This window comes from Rhodamnia argentea, chromosome 9 (assembly GCF_020921035.1).
Source record: "Rhodamnia argentea isolate NSW1041297 chromosome 9, ASM2092103v1, whole genome shotgun sequence".
Taxonomy (NCBI): Eukaryota; Viridiplantae; Streptophyta; class Magnoliopsida; order Myrtales; family Myrtaceae; genus Rhodamnia; species Rhodamnia argentea.
Genome location: NC_063158.1, coordinates 5,243,275 through 5,266,326, shown reverse-complemented (window position 1 = coordinate 5,266,326; position 23,052 = coordinate 5,243,275). Strand labels below are relative to the sequence as shown.

The window sequence follows — 23,052 nt, the reverse complement described above, 5'->3', positions numbered from 1 at the left end:
CTTCGCACTTGCGTACCTGGAAACGTCACGTTCGTTTAATGTGCGAAAGCTTTAATCCGTTTCGGTGACCGCTGCGGCTTTTGCACATGCAGAATGACTAATCTTCTAATTTTTTTGCTCAGTATTTAAATCGCAAGGTAGGTGACCACAAAATAATAAGCCTCTAAATAATTACCGGAGATTCTCTTCTAGCTTAATTTAATCGGGTTCCGGGGCGCTACGGTCCGGCGATCTTAACTGCCCGGATCTAATCTCTCTCTCTCTCTCTTTTTCATAACATGGGCGACGCTTTTCTTTGTGGTTCAATTCGGTCTTAGTTTAATTAAACGCGGCGCGAACGTGGTTAACAGCTCTTTTCCGGTTTTGGTTGGGTTGACATGGAGCAAAACGACACCACCAAACCCTACCCCCCTAACAGGAGAAAAATCAGAAAGGGAAAGAAGAATTTTTCGGACATGGTTAGCGATTCAGTGTACTAGTCAATGCCGCTAATGATGGTGCTTAGAAAATTCCAATCATTTTTTTAGTCTAATTAAACCTCAGAAGTAGTCCAATTGCTCGTGCGAGGGAGAAGTGTTCCCACCCTCATATTTTGAGTTCAAGTCTTAATTATGAAAGATGAAATGTTTAAATATTAAACCACGCTTTTATCTAACATCTTAAATTTTTAGAATCGGCCGACATGGGGTTCCTTAAACTTTCACATGATATCGTAGTAAGAAGGTCCTCTCTGATGAAATAATGTCATGCTTAGTATTAGGCAAAATGACTAGACCAAGCGATAGAAGGAGTGATTAATGTTCTGAATATTAAATCACGCTTTCATTTAACAGCTTAAATCTTTAGAACAGTCTGCAGTGATCTCATAAATATCGTAACGAACCGATGTGTCGGCATGTGAAGTTGGATCGACGTAAGCGATTGAATATATTTTCCAAGAGTAGTCAAGTCCATGGCATGGGGCCAAAGGCTGCATGCATGTGCATGGACTTATATGATCCCGTGGCTATTCTTCTCACCGGACAAATCAGACCTTAGGGAACAAAAACATGCACGACCAGAGATCCCCTGGCCTTAAAAACAAAAGGCAGGGACCAAACAGACGAGACCAGGGCAGCCTAAACACACGAGCAGGCATCTTGGTGTCTAGCGAAAGGTCTAGGCTAAATTCGAAACTTCAAAGCAAGAAAATGCTTTAAGAGAACGCCAACCGAACAAGAAAATTGTCCAGAAAATTCTAAAATCGCTATACTTTTGCCGATTTACTCTTTAAATTTTTTTGCACATATTTTTCAATTGAATCTATCGGGCTAATTTTGGCCGATTGCTGAGGTGGACAATTCTTAACAATATTTTAAAAAAAACTTAGATTTTTTTCTTTTCTTCCTCACTTTTTTTTTTTTGGCTGTGGCGGGCAAAGGTTGCCAAGCCCTCGCCCGACCTCGTCCAAACCATCACGGCCGCAAGTGAGGCAGTCCTGTCCAGAACTAGGAGAGTTTGGCCTCGCCTGCGGTCACGATGGCCACACCTAGATTTGGGCACTACTGGGCGAGTGCTGCAACCTCTCTGGCCATAGCGAAGAAAAAGTGAAATAGATAATAAAATAAGAGGACAAAGAATATATATAACATAATAAAAAATTCACAAATATATTAAAATATTATTAAAAATTATTTACTATAGTGCCGACCATGCTACATAGGACAGACGACGCCCACGTTAATGATTTTTGGTAAAAAATGACCGCATGGACTCAATTGAAAAATACGTGAAAAAGGTTTTAAACTTATTTTATGATTGAATTGACAAAAATTCAATACGTTTAAGACTTTTCGGACAATTTTGCCCCACCGAACTCTGCACAAGGCCAAAAACCCTAAAAATGAAGTTAAAATTGTAATGACAGATTGAATCGGACTTGTAAAGTTATCTATGCCACTGTTCATTGTTTTTGTTGGATACTCGGGGAAATTGTCTAATTAGTCTTAAACTTATTGTATGGATGTCAATTCGGTCCTAAACATTTGCGTGAAGTTCCAATGTAGTCATTTCGGCCAATTTTCGCGAGAAATCGCTGACGTGGCGGCTTTCCACGTATGATGACCGACGATGGCTAGATCGTCACATCAGCTATTTTCGGTAGAAATTGATTGGAATTACGACATTGAAATTTCAGGCAAAAATATAGGACTAAGTTGGGAAAATCGAAAAGTTTAGAATTGAATTAGCATCCGTACAATAGGGTTAGAACCGATTGCCGGTTGAGTAATTTTCCTTTAGATACTTCGAAAAACATTTGCCTTCACATGATCTGTGAAGAGCTTGACCTTTATGTATTTCGTCATGTATATTCTCCATGATTTCTATCGATGTCTTCTAAAATGAGAAGCCGAGCCAGAAAGTTGTGTACTTTTGAGACGAGAACCCTTTTACAATTTGAGTTGCCAGGCTCTTCAAATTGCTGGGAAATTTCCCCCTCCACGACCGAACAATCGTGGAACACCGGCCATGCGAAGTATCCTTTTCACGCAGACGGTCATAGAAACGCAATAATGTTCGTTTACCAAGAGACGACAAATACAAATAATGTGGGTTGTGGCTCTTAGATCATACGGTTTGTAAAAGTCAATAAATGAAAAGCCTCTGTGAAATCTTCGCTGCAGAATGTCGGTGGTCTTTTTGTCCTCTTCTTCTAATTTTTTTTTTTTTGGGTTTTCGAGAAAATTGTTTGGAAAGTCCTAAACATATTGCACTTTTGCCAATTCAATCATAAACCTTTTAATTATGTCAATCGAGTCCTAAACATTTTTATATTTTGCCAATTTTGATCGGAAAATCGCTAACGTAGAAGCCGACCTTCTTAGATGGCACTATTGGCACTGATGTTGACATTTTAAAAATAGCTTAACATTTGTTTGTATTTATTTTATTTTCTTCTCTTTTCCTTCTTTGCTTTTTCATTTTTTTTCCCTTTTTTCCTCCGTCGCCCAAAGCCGAGGCTCGTCGACGGCCCTCACATGAGGCGGACGACCTCCGTCGGCCATCGACAAGCCCTGGCGATGGCCGGCGAAGGAAAAGGAAAAAAAAAAAAAAAGAATACGAGTGAAGAAGGAAAAGAGAAGAAATAAAACTATATATGAAATTCGAGAAAAGTGTTAAGATATTTTAAGGATTGTTCACGTCAATGGCGGTAGAACCATGTAGGATGGTCGGCGTCCATGTCGGCGATTTTCGGCCAAATTTGGCTAGAATGGACTCAACTGAAAAAAACATAAAAAAGTTTAGGACCCAATTGTCATAATTAAAAAGGTTTAAGACCGAATTGATAAAAATACAATAAGTTTAAAACTTTATAGACAATTTTTATTTTATTATTTCCCCTTTCCATTTTCTTTTGGGGGTTCTTGAATAGTAGCTTCTTGGAAATTTCCCCACGCTCATCAAGTAACTGATGATGAGCTCGAGAGACCAAAGTCATCTTGAATTGGTACTGGTTTTCATTTGGCTTCTCCTCTCGATTTGCCAATACATGTGGCGTTGATTTTTTTTTGTCCCCTCGTAGAATAAAAAGTTCAACCACTAGGATGTGTATCTATGCACTTCATTAAAAGCAAAAAGTACTTTTGTGCCACCAGGACAAGTATCACAATATCATCTAAATCCCATAACATTATGAAAAAAATTATATGCGGACCAAAATGCGTCGATGCTGACATCACATGAAAGTTTCAGGTATTTCGAGTTAGAAAACGATCAAAATTGCGCGTCATCATATTTACACATACCGATGAAAACGGTCCCATCTACAAATTCATGGTTTCGACAACTTTTAACCACGAAAAGCGATCAATTCTCTTATCTAAAAACGGAAATATATAAACTCATACCTGATGGGTAGAGTTTCTAGACTTCATAACAGAGAAACTCACTTTAGATAGGTTGAATATCTCACTAATCCTATAGACACGAGCAGTTATATACACACACATTTGACTCTATTTATATAGAATATTTATTTGATTTCGAATCGATATAGAGAATTATACTACAAACAGATCAATATAAATAATATCAATTCGGTCCTTAGATTATGATGTTATCATCGACTATAATTATCTAACAGTTCAAGTATAGTTGATATAATTGAAGCCCAATCCAAACATGATTTTTAGAAATGAAATTTGTGGCGTCAACCTATAGGGCTTTTCGTTTTCTAATTTCTTCCTTAGCAAAATGCGAGGGATTACCTTTTGATTTACCAGTAGTAGAGGAAGAATTAGTTGCAGGTTATTGAACCAAATAATTTGGGTTGTTTTATGTTTCTATCTATCTATATTAGTTTCTTCGTTATTTGTAACAGTTCTTTACTTTTACCAATTTTTCTCAATAACCTATTATTAACAACTTTTTTCCAACACATTTCATTGTAAAGTAAAAGAAAAGGAATAGGATATTCTAGGTTTACAACTTCTCTCAAATATCAAGCAAGAGAAGAAACGAACATAAAATTATTCATAGATCTTTATCATATGTTTTCTATGGTAATTGAGTTCATGAATTAAGGTCAACAAACAGTACAAGCGGCAGGGTACACCGATCGAGAGTTCATGATTATCTTATCTTTTACATGTAATTATTCAATATTCTTGTGAAATATTAATTACATATATATAATTATCCAATATTCTCAATATATATATATATACACACACTCACGCCAAAAAAATATCGCAAGTCCCAAAAGCGTGTGGGAGATAAGGAGAAGTTGAGATGTCCGAAGCATCCAACGACAAGAAGACTTTTCCAAAAGCAAGCCGCTTTTAAGGTGCGACCAAATGGGATGATGACAGCTTCACGTGTAACGTGGGACATTCTCCCACATGAGCTGTTCCTTCCTCGAGTGGGCCCCGGTCGCACACATCAAAATTCCTGATAAACCTCGTGTCGTCCTGGCGACCGTACACGTGGACGATGGATGGCGATTGGGGCCCAGCGCTCGAAGCTGAAACTTTGGAAATTCAAAAACAGGTTCTCGTCACCTAGTTTTAGTCCAACGGAATACATCACATTAAATTAATTGAGTTCTTACTTCTCCTTATCTTTTCTATCTATATCTATATGCATTTCGCCTCAACATTGGAATACGATTTACCTTTCAAAGATACAAGTATGTGAAAAAAACGAAAGTTACACTATCCGCTCACTATCGAAAACTGCAATTGGCGAGAAGCCTTAATTTTCCTAAAAGTGCAACAACTTACTTCGCCCTTCTCTCGATTGTTTCGGAGTAGAATGATGGGTTCTTCGACGGAGAGCGCGCAAATGGTTCATCTAAAATGCGAGCTTGATCGCAATGAACGGTGGGCTGAGGATAGTAGATGAGTATCAAAAGGGAAGACATGCAACATAACAATGTGAGCTGATGTTTGGAATGCGAGGAGCCAAATTATTGTCGCGCTCCGATACCATGTTAGAAGACGACTTTTCTCTTACAAGATTTAGTCCTTGGAAGAACTAAATTGTTTGCTTAACAAGTGTGCTTTTGGAGTGGAAATGGAACCTGTATTAGATTCCCGTAGCCGACACCATCCGTCCAGTTCCCATATTGAATCGGACTTGATGCCCATCGCTAGAATTGGGTCCATGGAGATTGGTCAAATGATAGAAAGACATACTTGACAATGGTTTGGTGAGAACGCATTGCAGTAGAATCATGTTTCCTGCGACAAGCTACAAGTACAAAATCTCAATTTATGATATGCTATCCTTTTCTTTTTTCTCGAAAAAGAAGAATGAATTCTCGGATTGATGGACTCATCACCCACAGATTAATACACCTGTCAAATATCTCAAGATAGTAATGTTGAGATGCACATGTAAGTTATGTTAAAAAAAAAGTGCCACATCGGAGAAAGTGTGTGGATTGAAGCAGTCAATATATTTTACTTGATTCATAACTCATTAGTTTAAGATTTTGAGTGAATGTGAATCCAACTGGGTATATCAATGGCTCAAATAGTATCAAAATCGTTAGTAGATTAGTGGGTGTTATTGGAATCCGGACTGCTAATGTAAGCTTTGTGCAACTCCTCTTGACGAGGAAGATGACCGTCCTTCGACGAAAAAGAAAAGAAGAAAGTCCGGGATTCTTTCTACCAAAGATACCGAGATGGACACACCCCCATAGGTCCTCTTGGTGAAGATGGTGGAAGATACCATTTCACGATATCTTATTAAGCACCCACTCATACTCCAGAGATACATTCATTACCTTCATTTATCTCTACCATCTTCACCAAGAGGACCTATGGGAGTGCGTCCGTCTTGGTATCTTTGGTAGAAAGAATCCCGGACTTTTTTCTTTTTCTTCTCTGTCGAAGGATGATTTAATCTTTCTCATCAGGAGGAGTTGTACAAAGCTTACATTAGTAGTCCAGATCCCAATAACAAAGTCTTGTAACCGGATCTTTGAAGAACCAAATAGGATTACCACTTGCATGTAATGAATGGATCGGAGTATCATTAACTAGAGCAGGCCTAATAGTGTGCTCACTCATAAATGGGAGATTGTTTGGGGAACAGGCTTAACAATGAGCTTACATGTGAGGAAGGAAAATATTGAGATACATATGTCGGTTACATTAGAAAAAATCTCACACATGATAAATCGCATTATCATTGTATTCCATATAGCCCATAAAGGACATATTGGTAGATTCATGCTTGACCTCCTTCTTGGTGATCTCTCTAAGTGAAGATATCGGGTTTTTTTATGCACACTAGCATAAATTAATTGAATATATCTGACTCTTATGGTGCATTCCATAGCATGTCACGTTGTAAAGTTGTAGCTTGCCACGTTGTAAAGTTGTAGCTTGCTCTTGACTCAAAGCTTTGTGTATCGTCGAGAAGAAGAGTGATGAGTGCGGCATGGAGTAGGAATTAGGCACAGGTAGGGGATGAGCTAGTCGATTGAGATCGGACTTCTCTTTTGGCTCGATGCATGCCACTTCTTGTGAGCCATTGGGGGTCTAATTTTGCTTTCCCTTTCTTGAGAAGTCTCCATCGCCACCATGTTAACAAGTAACCTTACCCATAAAATAATAATGATAAGCAACCAACGCCTCATTAAAGATCCTAATCTCTCTCACCCAAACCACCATAGATGAAATCTAGCTTGTTTGCGATGACATTAAGGTGCCTGTCTAGGAGTGTCAGAATCGAACGGTGAAAACCGAACCGAAACTGAAATTTGTTGCGTTTTCGATTCCGATCATGGAAATATAATCATCCTTTTTCCCGGTTTGGGTCATTTCGGTTCGGTTCGATTAGCCGAACAGTAACTAAAATCCTCAACAAAAATCTGAACACGCAACCTAAAATCTCTCTTCATTCTCATCCGACTTCCGTCTCTCTTCTCCATTCTGAAAATTGAAAACCTAAACAGAATTCGATTCGGATCATATTCGATTAGGATCACGATTCGGTTCAATTCGGGTTTCTTGAAAACCTACATAGAATCGAACTATCGGCATACCTACCTATCATGACGTTGAGCTCCATCAACCACAGAGGAGCATCCACCTCCATATCCTATGTCCGAAACAGATAGATCTTGTCGTCACCGATAACAGCTAACTCATTGACAACGATTGATGGTGCTCGTACAGCCTCGAAGCGCCATTGACAATACGAGCGACAGATTTGACATTAGGGGTTTTTTTTTTTTGCTAGGCTAGTAGCTACGTGAGAATTTTACGCGTCGTAATCCATAGATAGCATTTGAGGCACCGGCAACTATGGATCTCCTTCCCTTCAATTTTCAAATTCCATGCCGCGCAGCCCTATGAGAAGCTTTTACGGCGAGTTGATGGCGACCTTCCACTGCTGGTTTTATCAGAGTTCAAGCAAGATAAAGAAGAAATATTGTCTGTAAACCCTAGATTTGCAGTGTAACAACTTCGAAGAAATGTCATATAGTACTCGACCTTCGAGTCTTCGACCTCCTATTCAGATACAGTCCCAAGATTTTTTTTTGCAGATTTAAAGTTTGTGTGGTGTCGTCGAGAAGCAAACGCCCTGATTTCTTATAGCACAGATCCAAGGAGACAACATCCTCGGTCAACATTGTTTGTCCCGATCCCCTAGATATCATCTTAGTATTTTCCTTTCTGATGCTTCAACTTCGACCTCTACTTTTCGGTGAAAAGACCCCAAAAAAGAAGAAGTTATTTTACTTGCTTTGACAGATAATCAAAGAAAAGATTTGTCGGGGTTCATAACTCTGCATTGAAGTGATGAGAGAAATTCACCTGAGAACATAAAGCTCTATATAATAGAGACATGTCTTGCTCCTAATCCTAACGTGATGTTGAGCTGTCCCATTGAGTTTTTCTACAACCTTCTATGGCCTGAGCTATAGCATTGCTTGTTCATAAAGGTGTAAGCGCTATAATCAAGTAATGCCAGATTCCAAACACGGGGATCGATAATTATGTGTCGAGTTGCATTAGTTTCACCTGGCCAGAGCAATCATAATTCGAGAGCCGCCGGTTGCTGAATCGACAAATTCGTAGGGTTTCCAACAAGTCTAGATGTTCCCAACGTGCTCATACGAATTGCATTTGTGTGCAATTATTCAAGCGGGAGCATCTCCCATCATGGAGATTTTGGGAAAGAAATTATCAAAAAAGTCATAAGCCTATTGCAATTGTATCAATTCAATCTTTAACTTTTTTTTTTTGGCCAATTGAGTCATAAACCTTTTGCATTTATGCCGGTTCGGTTCATTTGATCGATCGGCTATGACGTGAATAATTTTTAATGATATTTTAATATATTTTTACTTTTTTCTTTTCTATCTTTGCCTTTTTTATTTCTTGGATTTCGTGGCCCTTGGCTGGCCACAGGGGAAGGTGGCCTTGCCGACGGCTGGCGAGGCCATGGCCATCTTCGCTGCGATAGTTTAATTTGAATTTTTAATGATATTTTAATATTTTAGAACTCAATTGGTAAAAAAAAAATAAAATTAAATTGACATAATTACAAATTTAAAACGTATTTTATCATTTTCTCAATTTTGGGTGCATCAAAAGTTCAGTTCTTGGGATGACCCAAAAGAAGGGAGGCAGGGAAGAGCATGATGAGTGCTTCTGGGGGGTGGAAACTCGTAGGATTAACGAAGTTCCCCAGGTCAGTCATCGGCTTTCGAAACCCTGAAGAATCGAATGTATGGTGTCTACCTATTCTCGAGAAACCTTGTCCCGCACTGTGCATTCAGCGTCGCCACAAGAAAGCAGGATCGTGACGATGAGGCTTTCTGTCGACGAAAATTGTTTCGTCTCTATTGATACCCTCCGGCAACCGAGCTCGTCGCCATCAGCCAAGCAACGGGGATGGAACAAGAGTTCCTTCGCCATTGACAGACAAATTGCGATGGGAAATACGTTTCGTCGTCGCCGCCGCCCCTCAGCTGCTCGATGCGTGGAGGATTGCCGATCGGATATGCCCAGAGTCATGGAATTTCATATAGAAGTCACATCAGTGTCATCGTCCCCACTAACCGGGCAAGTTAGGTATGTCATAGAAAATTTCGATTCCCCACTTTGAGGTAGATTTCTAGGTCTGCCATCAGCCAGGCGACGGGGATGGAACAAGAGTTCCTTCGCCATTGAGAGACAGATTGCGATGGGAAATACGTTTCGTCGTCGCCGCCGCCCCTCAGCTGCTCGATGCGTGGAGGATTGCCGATCGGATATGCCCAGAGTCATGGAATTTCATATAGAAGTCACGTCGTTGTCGTCGTCCCCACTCGCTGGGCAAGTTAGGTATGTCATAGAAAATTTCGATTCCCCACTTTGAGGTAGATTTCTAGGTCTGCCGTTGATAATTAATTTGGTAGCTAGGTCTAAGAGGTCAAGTATTAATAGCATATAAGAAGTCATTAGCCTGACGGTCTGACAGTATTGTTAGTTATTTCTGATCACATGATCTTTCAATTAATGAGTACTTTATACAAAACACACGGTAACGATGTGTGAATTTATGGTTGAGAATGTATAGTTCTTGACGGTATTGTCACCGAAGTATTACCCTAACATTAAATGTTAGTTTAGGGGAAAATATAATGAGTGTAGGGAATTAGATCTAGGTTTTAGCTAGGTTAGTATATGGAAATAACAAAAAATGTTTGAAACCTATTACACTTGTATAAATTTTGTTCTAAACCTTTTACTAATTTATCGATGTAGTTCATCCGGCCAATTTTGATCGGTATATTGATGACGTGGACTCATACTGACGTTGACGTAGGATTTTTTATCGTTAACCTTTTCTTTTATTTTTATTTTTAAGGATCGGCAGGGGTACGCCAGCCACTAGCCAAGGCCCCGCGAGCTCTCGCCGGCCATTGGGTGAGGGGTCACGACCTTCGCTCATAGCCACCCTCGCCCACGCCAACCACAAGTGCTTATATATATAAAGATCATCCTTTTCATCCTATGACTATTAACCATAAAAGTATAAAAAGAAAGTCGTAAATCTATTGTATTAATACCAATTCAACCAAACCTTTTAAGTTGACTAATTTAATCCTAAATCTTTTCAAGTTTTGTCAATTGACTCTATTTGGTCGGTTTAGGTAGGAAATTGTTAATGTGGACATCGGTCGTCGTACATGGCACGGCTGATGCTAATGTAGACATTATTTTAACATTATTCTTGTTTTTTTCGAAATTTTTTTATTAATTTTATCTTTTCCTTCTTCTTTTTCCACTGTGACTAGTTAGGGTCGGCGGAGCCCACCAGTTACTAGGCAACGCCAGCCTCGCTGTAGCCTAACCGGCCGTGGCGAAGGAGGCTACCTCAGTCGGGCATTGCATGCGTGCATGGCTCGGTCGACATTCTATGGCCTGCCTTCCTCAGCGGTAAACTAGCTTGGACGGACTATGAATCCATTGCATGCATCGCTCAAGGGGCCCTAACCTAAGTATACGAAGTTTTCCAATGTCTTGATAATTGCAAAGGCTTTTGATGGTGCTGTCTCCGATCCACAGTTTTTCGAGGCCACTGTTTGAACTAGCGCCATATTGATATAACAATAGGCTAAAGATCCGGATCTGTTTCTCTTTGTTTTCTCTCTCCTTTAATAAAACACGCATCTCCCAACATCTCATAGGAACCCCCGTCTCTCGAGATTCTCGTTCCCCTGAATGTCACTATTGAGCAAGCATGACAGAACTTCGATATCTTCATAACGGAGAGAACCAAAAGGAGCCCAAAAGGCTTACTGTTGGCCGCTCGGCTTTTTACCGTAACCGAGGACGTGGGATTCTTCTTTATTTCACACCTCGCGCTACACTTGACATCACCGGTATTGACATTTTTTTTTTCTCTTGGTGAGGACGATGTTAGTTGGCCTTCCAAGCAAGATTGAGTTGGGATAGAACTCGCCATAGCGAATGGGATCTGGGCGGTTAATGTGAACTTTGGGCCCTCGTCATCCTCATCAATCCGGGGATGGTAAAAATGATCGTAGATGACATTGTCGACTCAAGGGGCTACGCACACGATGAGCAAGACATCCTCCAATGACATGCTTTCCAAATTCCATATGCTGAGAATTGCATTGGGCCCAGATAGATTAGTGGGTTGATGAAATTTGGAAAAATGGGTTTGTAAAGGCAAAGCCCGCTTAAATGTGGGGTTTAATGAGTTTAGGCTCTACCCTTAACAAACCCAACTGCAAGACTTACTCTATTCGCTTTAATGTGAACAGAGAAAACACAAAGATAAGTGCACTGAAAATCCTAAAAGTTGTCACAAGAGTGCGATTGAGTCTTAAAACTTGCAAAAAAGTGTAATCAAGTCCTAAAATTTATTAAATTAGTGCAATCGAATTCTTCCGTTAATTCCATCCAACTTAACCGACGGAAAATGCACGTGGTTTTGTTAAATGTTTTCTCTCTCCTGCATGCTGAAACGACTTTTTTCTTTTTTCAAATATGATTTTTTACGCAGATTTTATTTAAATTAAGTTAGAAAATAAGCTAATTATTCTTTTTCAAAAAGGCGGAGGCGCCAAGCGATGAGGATGGGGGTGGCCGGCGACCCTCGTTGACCTCAAGCGAGGGCCACCATTAGCGAGGATCAGCTGTCGGCGATCGCCCTCGCCTAGACCCGGGCAAGGACCGATGACCCTAGCCCCGATCCATAGGATGGCCATGACCCTTACCTAGGGTCGTTGGCCATCTTGCATGCTCGCTGTCCTTGCTTGGCAATTGTGGGGCGGCGGCAGGGGCCATGCAAGTCATGACCATCTAGTTCTCACTCAATCTTTATATTGGAAAAACTAAATTCGTACCAAAATGACGTTGTCTTAGTCTTATGATTCTTGTTTTACACAAGTCATCACCACATAGGATAAACAAAATGTTAAAAAAATCTCATCAACATTTTCTGTTAGCCAAGTTGGACGGAGCTAACAAAAGGACTTGATTGCACTTTTTACAAGTTTTAGGATGCGATTGCACTTCCATGACAAGTTTTAGGACTTCCACTACACTAATTAAAAAAAAATGGAACAAATCGAACAAACAGGCGCCACGGTTTTCATTTATCGAATGATTGAAGCCAAACGCCGACTCTCCCCTTCTCGTACTTTGAATATGTTAGCTTTATTTTTTATTTCTAATTTCAAGAAGAAGAATATCGATATGCACAGAAACTTTGAAAGAGTAAAGTAAATATAAGGAAAAAAAAAAAGTAAGTAGCTGAAAATATATAATCATCGTAATTATAACGGTTTCCTAACACAAAAAAAAAAAAAGGGATTGAAGTGACTTGGATTCATAATATATGCTTTCAGTGTACGTGTCTTTACAGCAAATGCATATTTCTCTGGTTCTTTACAAGTATTTCAATATGTTCTCTATTTCATTTGCTAAAATTATTTTATCTTGTTAATTTACCTTTTTTTTTTTACTTTTATCGAAGAAACATATTCACTTGAGGAGCTTAAAGCGGGTAAGGGTTTTAATTGATTGGTTTAAATATGAATGTGTTTTTGTAGTATTGATTGGGCCGGGTGTGGTTGGATCTAGGTAGGATATGAATCGCTAAAATGGCTTCCCAGGCCTTGTGCACACCACCCGTCACACTATGGGAGCTGGCCATGCCTGAAGTCATTACCATCTGATTTCTCATTACTACCGAATTCATAGAAAACTTTCAAATGAGAAAAGAAGACAAAAGGTACAGCGGAGTTGGATCAATTTCTTAGCGTGCGTTTGGGAAGACTTTTGGGGAAAGTCTTTAGAAAAATGCAAAGGCCTTTAGACGAAAGGAATTTAGTGAAATGCAAAGACTGTTTGGTAAACTGTAATTGAAAAATGCCTTGAAATGCAACTTTGGGAAAATGTTGTTTGGTAAACATAAATTCGAAAAGCCTTGATCACTTTTAGTTTTTAAATGCGACTTGTTTAAATACAACAATCCCTGCACTCTCTCTCCCTCCGCCTGTCTCGAATCGATGGCTGCAAATGGCGATTCTCTTCATTCGATGCTCCATGTTGCACCTCACTGTAAATTCCCAATTTTTTTTCCATTTGCCATTAAATTAGGGTTCCCTTTCGATAAAACTCCCTTCCCATTTACCGTAAATTACTTTTCCCTTCGCACGAGAGAGAGAGAGAGAGAGAGAGAGAGAGAGAGAGAGAGAGAGAGAGAGAGAGAGAGAGAGAGAGAGAGAGAGAGGTTCTTCTCCATTTTCCTTGTCAATTTTCTCGGGAAAGAAGAAGAGCACAGCTTAATCATGGCGAAAGGCCCCGGTCTCTACCGCAACATCAGCAAGAAAGAGGCTCGTTTTCGACCCCAAAGGCATGGCCGGGGGAGGGTCGACCTCGCATGAGGTCGTTGCCCAAATTTGGGGTGGGTGTTGGAGAAGACGGACTGGTGGGCAACGACAAAGGCGGCATCGAGATCTCCGGCATGGATGGGGGACTGGGCACGATTGTGGAGGTTGAGGGGAGGATTGATGAGGGCGAAGGTGGAGTCGGGGAGGCGGGGGGGCGTTGGTATTGCGGGGTGGGGGGGTTTTGTTGCGACAAAGAGTGCGTGGAAGGAAGAAGAAAAATAAAGGGATAAACATGGAATTATGATTAATAAGTGAGGGTAATATTGGAAATGCAAAAAATTCATTAATGGACACTGTTGCTTGCCGAGAATGCTACAAAGCCAAGGCAGCTTTGGAAGGCTCACTTTCAGCCAAGGATATTTAGAAATTTTTTGCCAAACACCTAAATTTTGGCCTAAGGGTCTTTGGGTGTACAAAGCCCCTTGGGAAAGTAGTTTCCAAACGTGACCTTAGTCTTGGGGCTTGCCAGATTAACCTTTTCGATAGTTGCTTCAAGGTCAAAATACACATTTGCGGCCCTTTTTCATAGGGGTTCGGTTCCTCTTCCGGGCTCGGTTAGACCATCTTGGATGACAGTTTTTTCACGAATTCTAACATGATGGGCATTCATGGTGGCATCGTATTATAGTTTCATGCATCTTAGGCCTCACAATTGAATGTCATCAGGCCCTTAGGATAAAAACAATAACGTCAGGCCCAAACGAGGCCCATGTTTTGGCTCAAATTTGGCCCAAAATTGTCTGATCTCTACCCAACACTCAAAAGTCAAACCTCATTTCATCTCTCTCTCTCTCTCTCTCTCGCGCGCGCTCTCTCTCTCTCTCTCTGCGTGTGCATGCTTCAATGGCAACGATGGCGTGCAACCACCACTCACTGATCTTCACGTACGGCACGCTGAAACAGGGCTTCCCGAACCACCCGCTCATGGAGGACCTCATCCTCTCCAGCGACGCCGTCTTCCTCGGCCCGCACGTCACCCACCTCCCTCACCCCCTCGTCCTCGGCCCCTTCGGCATCCCCTTCCTCATCAACCTCCCCAGCGAAGGCCACCGCGTCAGGGGCGAGCTCTTCTCCGTCTCGCCCCGCGGCCTCGCCCGAGTCGACGAGCTGGAGGGCATCGGACGCGGCCACTACGAGCGGTTGCCGATAAAGGTGGAGATCGACGGCGACTTGGTGGAGGCCGAGGCGTATTTTGCCCACGCTGGCTTCGGGGAGGGGCTGTGGCGGAGGAGAGGGGAGGTGGGTATTAGCGAGTACACGCACGACTGCGCCGACGAGTACGTGAAGAGGTCAGAGAGGCCGAAAGGTTGGAGCTTTGTGGAGGGCGTGAGAGAGTTCGTGTCTTCTTCTTCTGATTGAGGTCCGATTTCGATGATTATGTTTTGTTTAATTCTTTCGTCATCTTATGTGTCTCTCATTTCGTGAAGCCTTCATGCTGTTCTTTTCCTTCTTTGTTCTGTTGGAAATACGTGCATAGGAATGGTTTATGTTTGTTTGTTTGTTTGCTGCTTAACAAATTGAGCCCTGCAAGGTCGAACTCTGTAACTTGTGGTACTCTGATCATGAGGTCTTAAGGCGGAAAAATGGCTGAGTAACTGAAAAATGAAGAATGGTGTTTAGTGCAGAGCAGCTACTTTCTGTGAGTTCAACAGAGCCTGAAAGTGGTCTGGGACAAGCCCAGGTTCTCTGAGCTCATGGGCACCGAAATCATGGTATCAGTTTTCCTTTATAGACATTCCTGGTACAATGTGACAGCAGAGATTCAAGATTATTGCCTGACTGAAAACAAAAGTAGAAAAGGAAAACAAAAACAGCATGTTTGGATCAATGGTGACTGGTATGTCATTTGATTGGCAGTATTTCCGTGGAATGTAGTTCTATTCTTAAAATGTTTCTCGTCTAGATGAATTACCATTGCGTTCATTTTCTGTTCCCTTCCTAGCAAACCAAGATGGAGTGATAGGAGAACGAATTTGGAAGGGAGACATGGATAGTTTGCTTGCCTTGTTACTCTCATCCATCACTTCTTTTTTTGGTCTGGCATCCATCACTTTATTTGAGTAATGTATGCACACTTAATCTGGAAAGCCTATTTTGTGCTGCCTCTTTGTCCGATATCACCAAGCACCGGACGTTCATCTTTGTTGCCATCGCATCACTCAGTGCCCATGCTGATGACTTCTCAAGAAAAGCCGTAAACCTTCATCAGAATCTGTTTGATACACCCTGTTGCCGTTGGCATTTGAATCCATCTAGACCTCTAGGATTTTGGCTTCCATAGCAGGAATTCAACATGTTGATTCCCTCCTCGATGCAATTAGAGTTGAATCATATCGATTCTAATTGTTTCCCTCTAACTGATCAACGTACTAACTATTGGTGTCATCTAATTCTCATGCTGCAGCAGAAAAGAAAGTCGTCATTTTGCGATGTTTCTAGTTGCAAGTACTTTTGTGCCTAAAGTCTTGACTAAGTGTCTCCATTCAAGTACTGCCATTGCTTGACCATTGGCAGATGTGAGCGATTATTGTGTTGTTTCTCATCCAGTCTGAAGCACATGCATATTATCTGATTCTGTCATTCTCTTTCTTGAAGAGCCAATTTACAGGGGGAGACATGGGTGTCAATTGAGCAACTTGGGGCAGCCTACATGTGAAAGGAACAAGAGCCTTCTAACTTATTTGTCTTGCCCAAAAGAGAAGATTGTAGCGATTTAGCTGTTTCAGACTCTCCCCGGTTACAACTGAAGCTAACAGAACATAAAGACTTGACAGTCCTGCCAATTCTTCTTCTTCTTCTCTCTCTCTCTCTCTCTCTCATAGGGATTGCATTCTGTTAGCTAATTGGAAAATGATGATTCAGTAAAGATTTTGCTCCAAGTCTCTCAGGTTTGTTTTGATTCGAATGCATCATGCATCTCTCGACTGATTGCCCTGCTTCATGACATAATGTCATAATGTAAGTGAATAGTGACTATAACAACAATGTGAATGTGGATAGAGGTGGAAGTTTGTGAAACTGAGAAGATATTAGCTAAAACTACTGTTAGTTGACCAACATGTTACTTGTACTTAGATTGGTTTTGTTGTCATGGGGAATTGTATGGTTCTGTGTGCTTTGGTTGTTCTTCGTAGGAATATACTAACACAGTTATTCTAGCACATTGAAAAGATTACTAACACATTTGAGATAGTTACTACTACAACCACTGCTATACCGTCCTTTCTGGCAAGGCCCATTTATTGGCCGATTAGCCATATTGCAAACACTAATTTTTCTGCAAAACTCAACTGGTGATGCAATCCAAGGCGTTTGTGCTATGCATAAAGGTTGAAACCCGCTGCCATTTGTGCTGGGGCATCCAGTATCCGTAGTTTCATTCTTCGGGACACACTAAGTTGAAGGACAAGGACGCTTTTGGTGGGGGCATAGCATTGACCCTGTCCCGATGTACTATTACATGTTTTTTCCATCGTGGTATGAGAAGAAGAAGAAAACTTGAGAAGCTCGAATCCACAGCGATTGAATCACCGTGGACCTTTGTGTTGATTCTGCGATCCTAGCCCACACCTGACGCGACACTGCAAAGCACCTTAGATTGTGCTGGCAAGTTCGCTTTCTTATATCTATTGGACTGTGTGGTACGACGAAAGGAGTGTTGGGGCTGAGCGCAACTTCTCTAACGTCGATCTATCTCTGACCAGAACCATGAACCCTTGCGTGTTCCAGGAAAAAAATTTAGGCATGCATCATGAGATTGATCAAGCCAATAGCTTCAGTGTACATGCGACAATTCGACTCTCAAGGTTCTCATTCATGGAACTACGATGCAACACGAAGGGAAACTAGCACAACCCTCTACCATGGCCCCCTCACTTAAATATGAGTTCCTCGGGGTAGGAATCAACCTCACAATCATCCGTGGCTGACCTGAAAACATTGAAAAGCCCTTGCCTGTCAAACAAATGATGCTTAATGACTGTGAATTGCGCAAAACTGGATTGACTCATACCGCTTTTGTAACCAGAAAAGCTGGACGAGGCTTCAAATCAGCTGCTTGTTGCGGAGGATAGATCAGTATGAGTAAGACTTTTATCAGGAACTGACAGAAAGATGACTAGTGTTTAAACTTCCGAATGAGCATATAGGCATTTCACTTAATGATTTTTTTTTTTTGGGATTTCAAGACAAACTTTGGCCATTCATTTGGTTTCCATGGTGCAGCATTGCCTACCATCTGTTCCTCCCTGTTTTGACACATTCATGAATGAATTGTAGTTTCTCAAGTTCTGTAACAACTAACTTCAAGACCAAAAGAAAATGATAAACTCAGGACAATGAGGCCTGTGGTTAGAAGAAAACACAAAGATCATAAGCGAAAAACTGAGATTTTGCAGTGTAAAAGAATCTTAGTTCACATATATATTTCTTCTCTCATATTCATGTGCTTACATTTCAAGATCAAATCTGGATTCCACAAAGAGGAAAATTTGGGTGAGGCCAAAAAAAAAGAAAAAGAAATGAGTAAACATCCACATTGTTATGTCTGTGGACATCACAGGTGATGTAATGGAAAAAGAATGTTCTCCTTGGCCTCCCTCCCAAGCGTGAAGAAAGAAAGAAAAAGAGTGACCACGAAATGCACAAGATGAGAAGGCATTGGTCCCACTCTCGTGAGAGCGAATGTGGGTGGTGTAGACTCTGAGACCACCATGCATGTGATCCTCCACTACCTATTTTATCATTTCAATTTGATTTCCCAAAATGAAGAGAGAAATTTGACTTTTTTCAGCAAATTTTTCTTAAAGGATAAAAATTTGCGCTTCCCATTATGGATTTAGTGTGAAAAGGAGAAACTGCGTCTTGTGTGTTGCAGATAACTGAAGACCAAAAATGGAGTCGGGTGATTACAGAAAGAACCAAAGAAAGAGCGATGAAGTTAAATTGGAGCTGGTATAGAGATTCCATGCCGTTATTCAATCTTTCGTTCTATTGGGGTTATCCCACATCGGTTATGGAAGGACCTACTCAACACTTTCTCATCAAAGATTGAGAAACGGGTAATTTGCATGATTGCTTTTTAACTCTTCTCCTTCTTTATTGGATCTTGCTAAGGTTTCTGATTAATGGCGATGGAGTAGTAGGCATTGGTGCTTAGCAAGCTTATCTGTTCTCAAGTTGTAAGACAGAACTCGAACAAGAACTTGTTGTAATTGAACTTAGAATGGACATATCTACACTGGACATTACAGGATGTGAGCATGCATATTTGAGCAAGGAGATTTGATACATGAGTTAAAATAATGGCTATATAACCTCTCTTGGGCGGCTCATGAACCGTCGGCTCAAAACTTTTTTAGAGGAGCTAGATTTGACAAGATATGTTAACGAGCTCTACATTGAGGCTCTCTCCTGATAATCTTTCCTGAAGGCAATGGATTTCCACTGAGGGTCACATTCTGGTGTGACTTGCACTTTTCTTTTTCCGTAATGTAGCCGGCATAAGATATGTCTTGTCAACTTGTGGAATTATGCATGAGAACTGGTTGAAAGAGATCATGTTGTAATGGGTGTTTTCTTCTTTGCTTTGCCTAAGTTAGGTGAAAAGAAGCTGCTGCATGCGTGCACTGTTGCTGTGGAGAATCACATCATTTTGCAACTGCTTATGTATGCTATGCCCCTGTATCAGCTAAAGTTGTCAGATAAATGCTTGGTTGGATGGCACATTCGTACTTGAGAGAACACTAATCGATTGTACCACCTGGAAGGCTGACCTACTAGCCACATTGTAGGGTTTAAACTCATTGCCTTGATGAATCAAAGCTCACCTTTCCTGGTTCCTATCTTTCCATTGTTTTGATTAATTTTTCAGTATCATCGATTAGTTTGATTTTAGCAGATATTGTTCCCTCAATCACAATAGCGTTGCAGACACAGTGGATCAACATCAAACTGGATCATCAAGCCATGCAATTATTCATTGATAAACTGAAAAAATTTTCATTACACTGGTTTATTTTTCAGTATGGTCCATTATTCTGATGTAATCAAACAACATTTCCCCCAAACACAATAGGTTTCAACCGAATGGTGGATGCAATTTTTGCATCATTTCCTATGGATAGGTTAATGCCATTTGACTGCTATTGATCTCGTTGTATTTCTGGAAACAAGTTACTGGGAAGCAGCAAAAACTGCCGAATCTCAAATCATTGCACTGGTCTAATATGAAACTGGTAATCATTCATTTGATGGATGAGACTAAAAGAGACAGATCTTGTGCTACAATAACATGCAAAGGACTCTTCCATGAAAACCATGTTATCATTTCAGCGATCCTGATATCTGAGCAGGTTGAGAGCACATATTCACATATTTAAGCTCTCCAGTAGTTAGTGCTCCAAAATCAATGTGGTCCACTACAGAAACCACAAATCCTCTGCAGTAATAATCATTTAATCAATTTTTCTTTCATGCAAGTATCCATTGCGTGATTCGAAAAAAACATTAAGCAGACTACTTGATGGACTGCTGACATTACTAAAGAACCGGCCACAATAGCAAGTATATGTGGGATTCATGTCTTCTTCCACATGATCAGTTTAGTGTGATGATCGCAATTCATCTTAAGAGAACAAAGTTAACGAGCAAGGTTTAAAACTTCCTTCCAGAATCATTAACAAATGAACTTGTTAAGAGAGCACATGATGCATTATGGAACCTCAGACAGAAGATTCAATCATACTAGAAGTGCTCAGCAAGTCTTCAGCATTAGCTGATTGTGTCATTGCACTCCAACAACCTTTGAAAAGATAAGATACTCTAATACATGCATGCATTGTGTTCTGTTCTCAGCCACTGGTGTGAAAAGGGATTATTCCTTGTCAGATATCCATCCCATCTAAGGCTGGTTCATAAATCTTTATGAAGGATAAGGTAATTTAACACTTGCTCACCCCATAGATTTGGATGGACAGCACAATGCACGTACAACATGGTATGTATTATAACGATCCGATGTGGGAGACAGCTAAAACACACTAAGCATTAGTTCTTCTACTAGCAGAGTGTGCAAAGAGTGAAATGATGCTTGAGTCTTTGTCTCTGTATTGGGCCACCCGTTGCTCTGTGGGGCTTCTCTTTTCCATGTGCTTCAACCACTCCTTTACACAGGGAAAACGCGCTTTTGGACCCCATCGATATGCTTATATATACCTCCCTTGTTCTTGCATTTCGAACTCAAGGTTGTGGGATTTCAACACACATTCCCATGGCTTCCCACAAATTCTATTGCATTGCCTTGTTTGTGCTTGTGTCTGGTTTGGGCATATGTTCTGCTAGAAGAGCTCTTCTTACTCTTCCTGAGACCGTGGGACATGTTCCTGTTGCTGTTGGTTATGGTGGTGGAGGTGGAGCCGGGGGAGGCAGCGGTTCTGGAGCTGTAGGTGGTGTGACGGGATATGCGAGCGGTGGTGGAAGTGGAGAGGGTGGCGGTGCAGGCTATGGAGGAGCTGCTGGAGGACATGGCGGCGGTGGCGGTAGTGGCGGTGGAGCTGCTTACGGCGCAGGAGGTGCACATGCCGCGGGATATGGAAGTGGGGGTGGTGAAGGAGGTGGTGCCGGATATGGTGCAGGTGGTTATGCTGGAGGAGGCGGCGGAGGTAGTGGTGGTGGAGGAGGTGGTGGATCTGGAGCCGGAGGTGCTGGTTATGGAGGCGGAGAAGGAGGTGGTGCTGGTGGCGGCTATGGTGCTGGAGGAGCGGGCGCTGGTGGAGGAGGAGGGGGTGGAGGGAGTGGAGGAGGAGGGGGAGGAGGTTATGCTGGGGGAGCATCCGGTAGTGGATATGGCAGTGGAGGAGGAGCTGGTGGGGGGGCCGGTGCTGGTGGACATGCCGGGGGTGGCGGTAGCGGCTCTGGCGGAGGCGGTGGAGGGGCCTCTGGTGGCGGGGGAGCAGCCTATGGCGGTGGTGCTGGTAGCGGGGAAGGTGGTGGCCACGGCGGTGGCTACATTCCTTGAGGATGCTTTCCCAAGGTCATTGAAAGCTAAGACGGAAGCCTTTTCTTGCCATATAAGTAACAGCAAAAATAAGATTAATTCGGCTAAGAAGAGGCTGGTGAAGTTATTAATGTATTGTATCGAGGCAAGATGTATGTGCTAATCATGAATGTGTATTTCATTTCGTGTTTAAGTTGGATGAAGAACTTAAATTTCTTTTTACCAGCTCTCCACACTTTGTCTTTTTCTCTTACACAACAAGCTACTCCAAGAGGCTTCAATTCAAGAATGATCATGGCCTCTATGCAGCATTTGCATACCTGAGACCTTTGCGCGGCATAGTAAGTTGATAGAATGATATTCAAATTGTAATCTTGCCAGTTGGGGACGAACTTAGTCTTCTCTTCTGCCATCAATCCGAACCTCGATGAAGAATTGCGAATCACAAGCCTAAGTAACTGCGCGGCACTTGCTTTGAGGCGATGCCCGCAATTTAGCACCTGAAACTGCTTTCAGCAGGACAAACAAGGGCACGAGCTCTGCCGGCCAGCGGTACCACTGTAGGATCCACACGATAGATGCAGTCGATCAAATTCAGCATCTAATGCTTTTTTTATTCTGACCATCATGAACTAAGTAACTCTTCGCGCTATCCAACGGAAGAAAAGGGACATTCAAGTTCCTTTTCGCAGTTTGAAAATTGAACTACTTTGGTTTTCCAATGCAGCAGTTAGCATATACATGAGATGTCATATAGAGCAACCTACTGTCTCCATAACAAAACAGAACATAGAATCAAGTTGCCGAGAACAATGAGAGAAGATGGTCCGTGCCCACTTGGCATCCACCTAAAAGTCCAGCAGAGTGCTCTCAGACAAAATTCCTGAACCCAAGCCATTAACGAGTCCGAGCTGCAACGGAGTGCACATGACCAGACCTGGGGCGAGAGCTCGGAGGGCTAGACCTGTTACATGGATGCTCTGTTGCTGGGGGTTTTGCCACTGCTTATGTATGCTATGCCCGTACACCTGCTAAAGTTGTTTCAAGACACATGCCTGTGTCACGGGCCGACAGATCTCGACTGCGGAATTAGCCCGTGCGGCGCTTAGCAAGCCACGCCGAGCCAGCCTTCCCCCATATAGTT

The 23,052-nt window shown here is 41.7% G+C and overlaps 2 protein-coding genes across 4 annotated transcripts; both read left to right on the top strand.

The window, feature by feature from the left end:
- The first annotated feature begins 14,727 nt into the window (after nt 1-14,727).
- On the top strand, nt 14,728-17,913 carry LOC115736886 (putative gamma-glutamylcyclotransferase At3g02910). 3 transcript variants are annotated; one of them, XR_007199774.1, is made up of 2 exons: nt 14,728-16,428; nt 16,508-17,913. XR_007199774.1 is itself a non-coding variant. In XM_030668757.2 (2 exons), exon 1 carries the CDS (start codon nt 14,756-14,758, stop codon nt 15,269-15,271), a length of 516 nt encoding a protein of 171 aa, XP_030524617.1. In that variant the 5' UTR covers nt 14,728-14,755; the 3' UTR covers nt 15,272; nt 16,521-17,913. The 3 variants fall into 3 exon arrangements, 2 of the variants coding, with proteins under 2 accessions (XP_030524617.1, XP_030524616.1); XM_030668757.2 differs by having other exon boundaries at nt 14,728-15,272; nt 16,521-17,913; XM_030668756.2 differs by having other exon boundaries at nt 14,728-15,272.
- Nucleotides 17,914-21,137: 3,224 nt separating this feature from the next.
- Nucleotides 21,138-22,130, top strand: LOC115736881 (glycine-rich cell wall structural protein 1.0-like). Its single transcript, XM_030668748.2, has one exon. It carries the CDS (start codon nt 21,183-21,185, stop codon nt 21,927-21,929), a length of 747 nt encoding a protein of 248 aa, XP_030524608.1. The 5' UTR covers nt 21,138-21,182; the 3' UTR covers nt 21,930-22,130.
- Nucleotides 22,131-23,052: the final 922 nt, after the last annotated feature.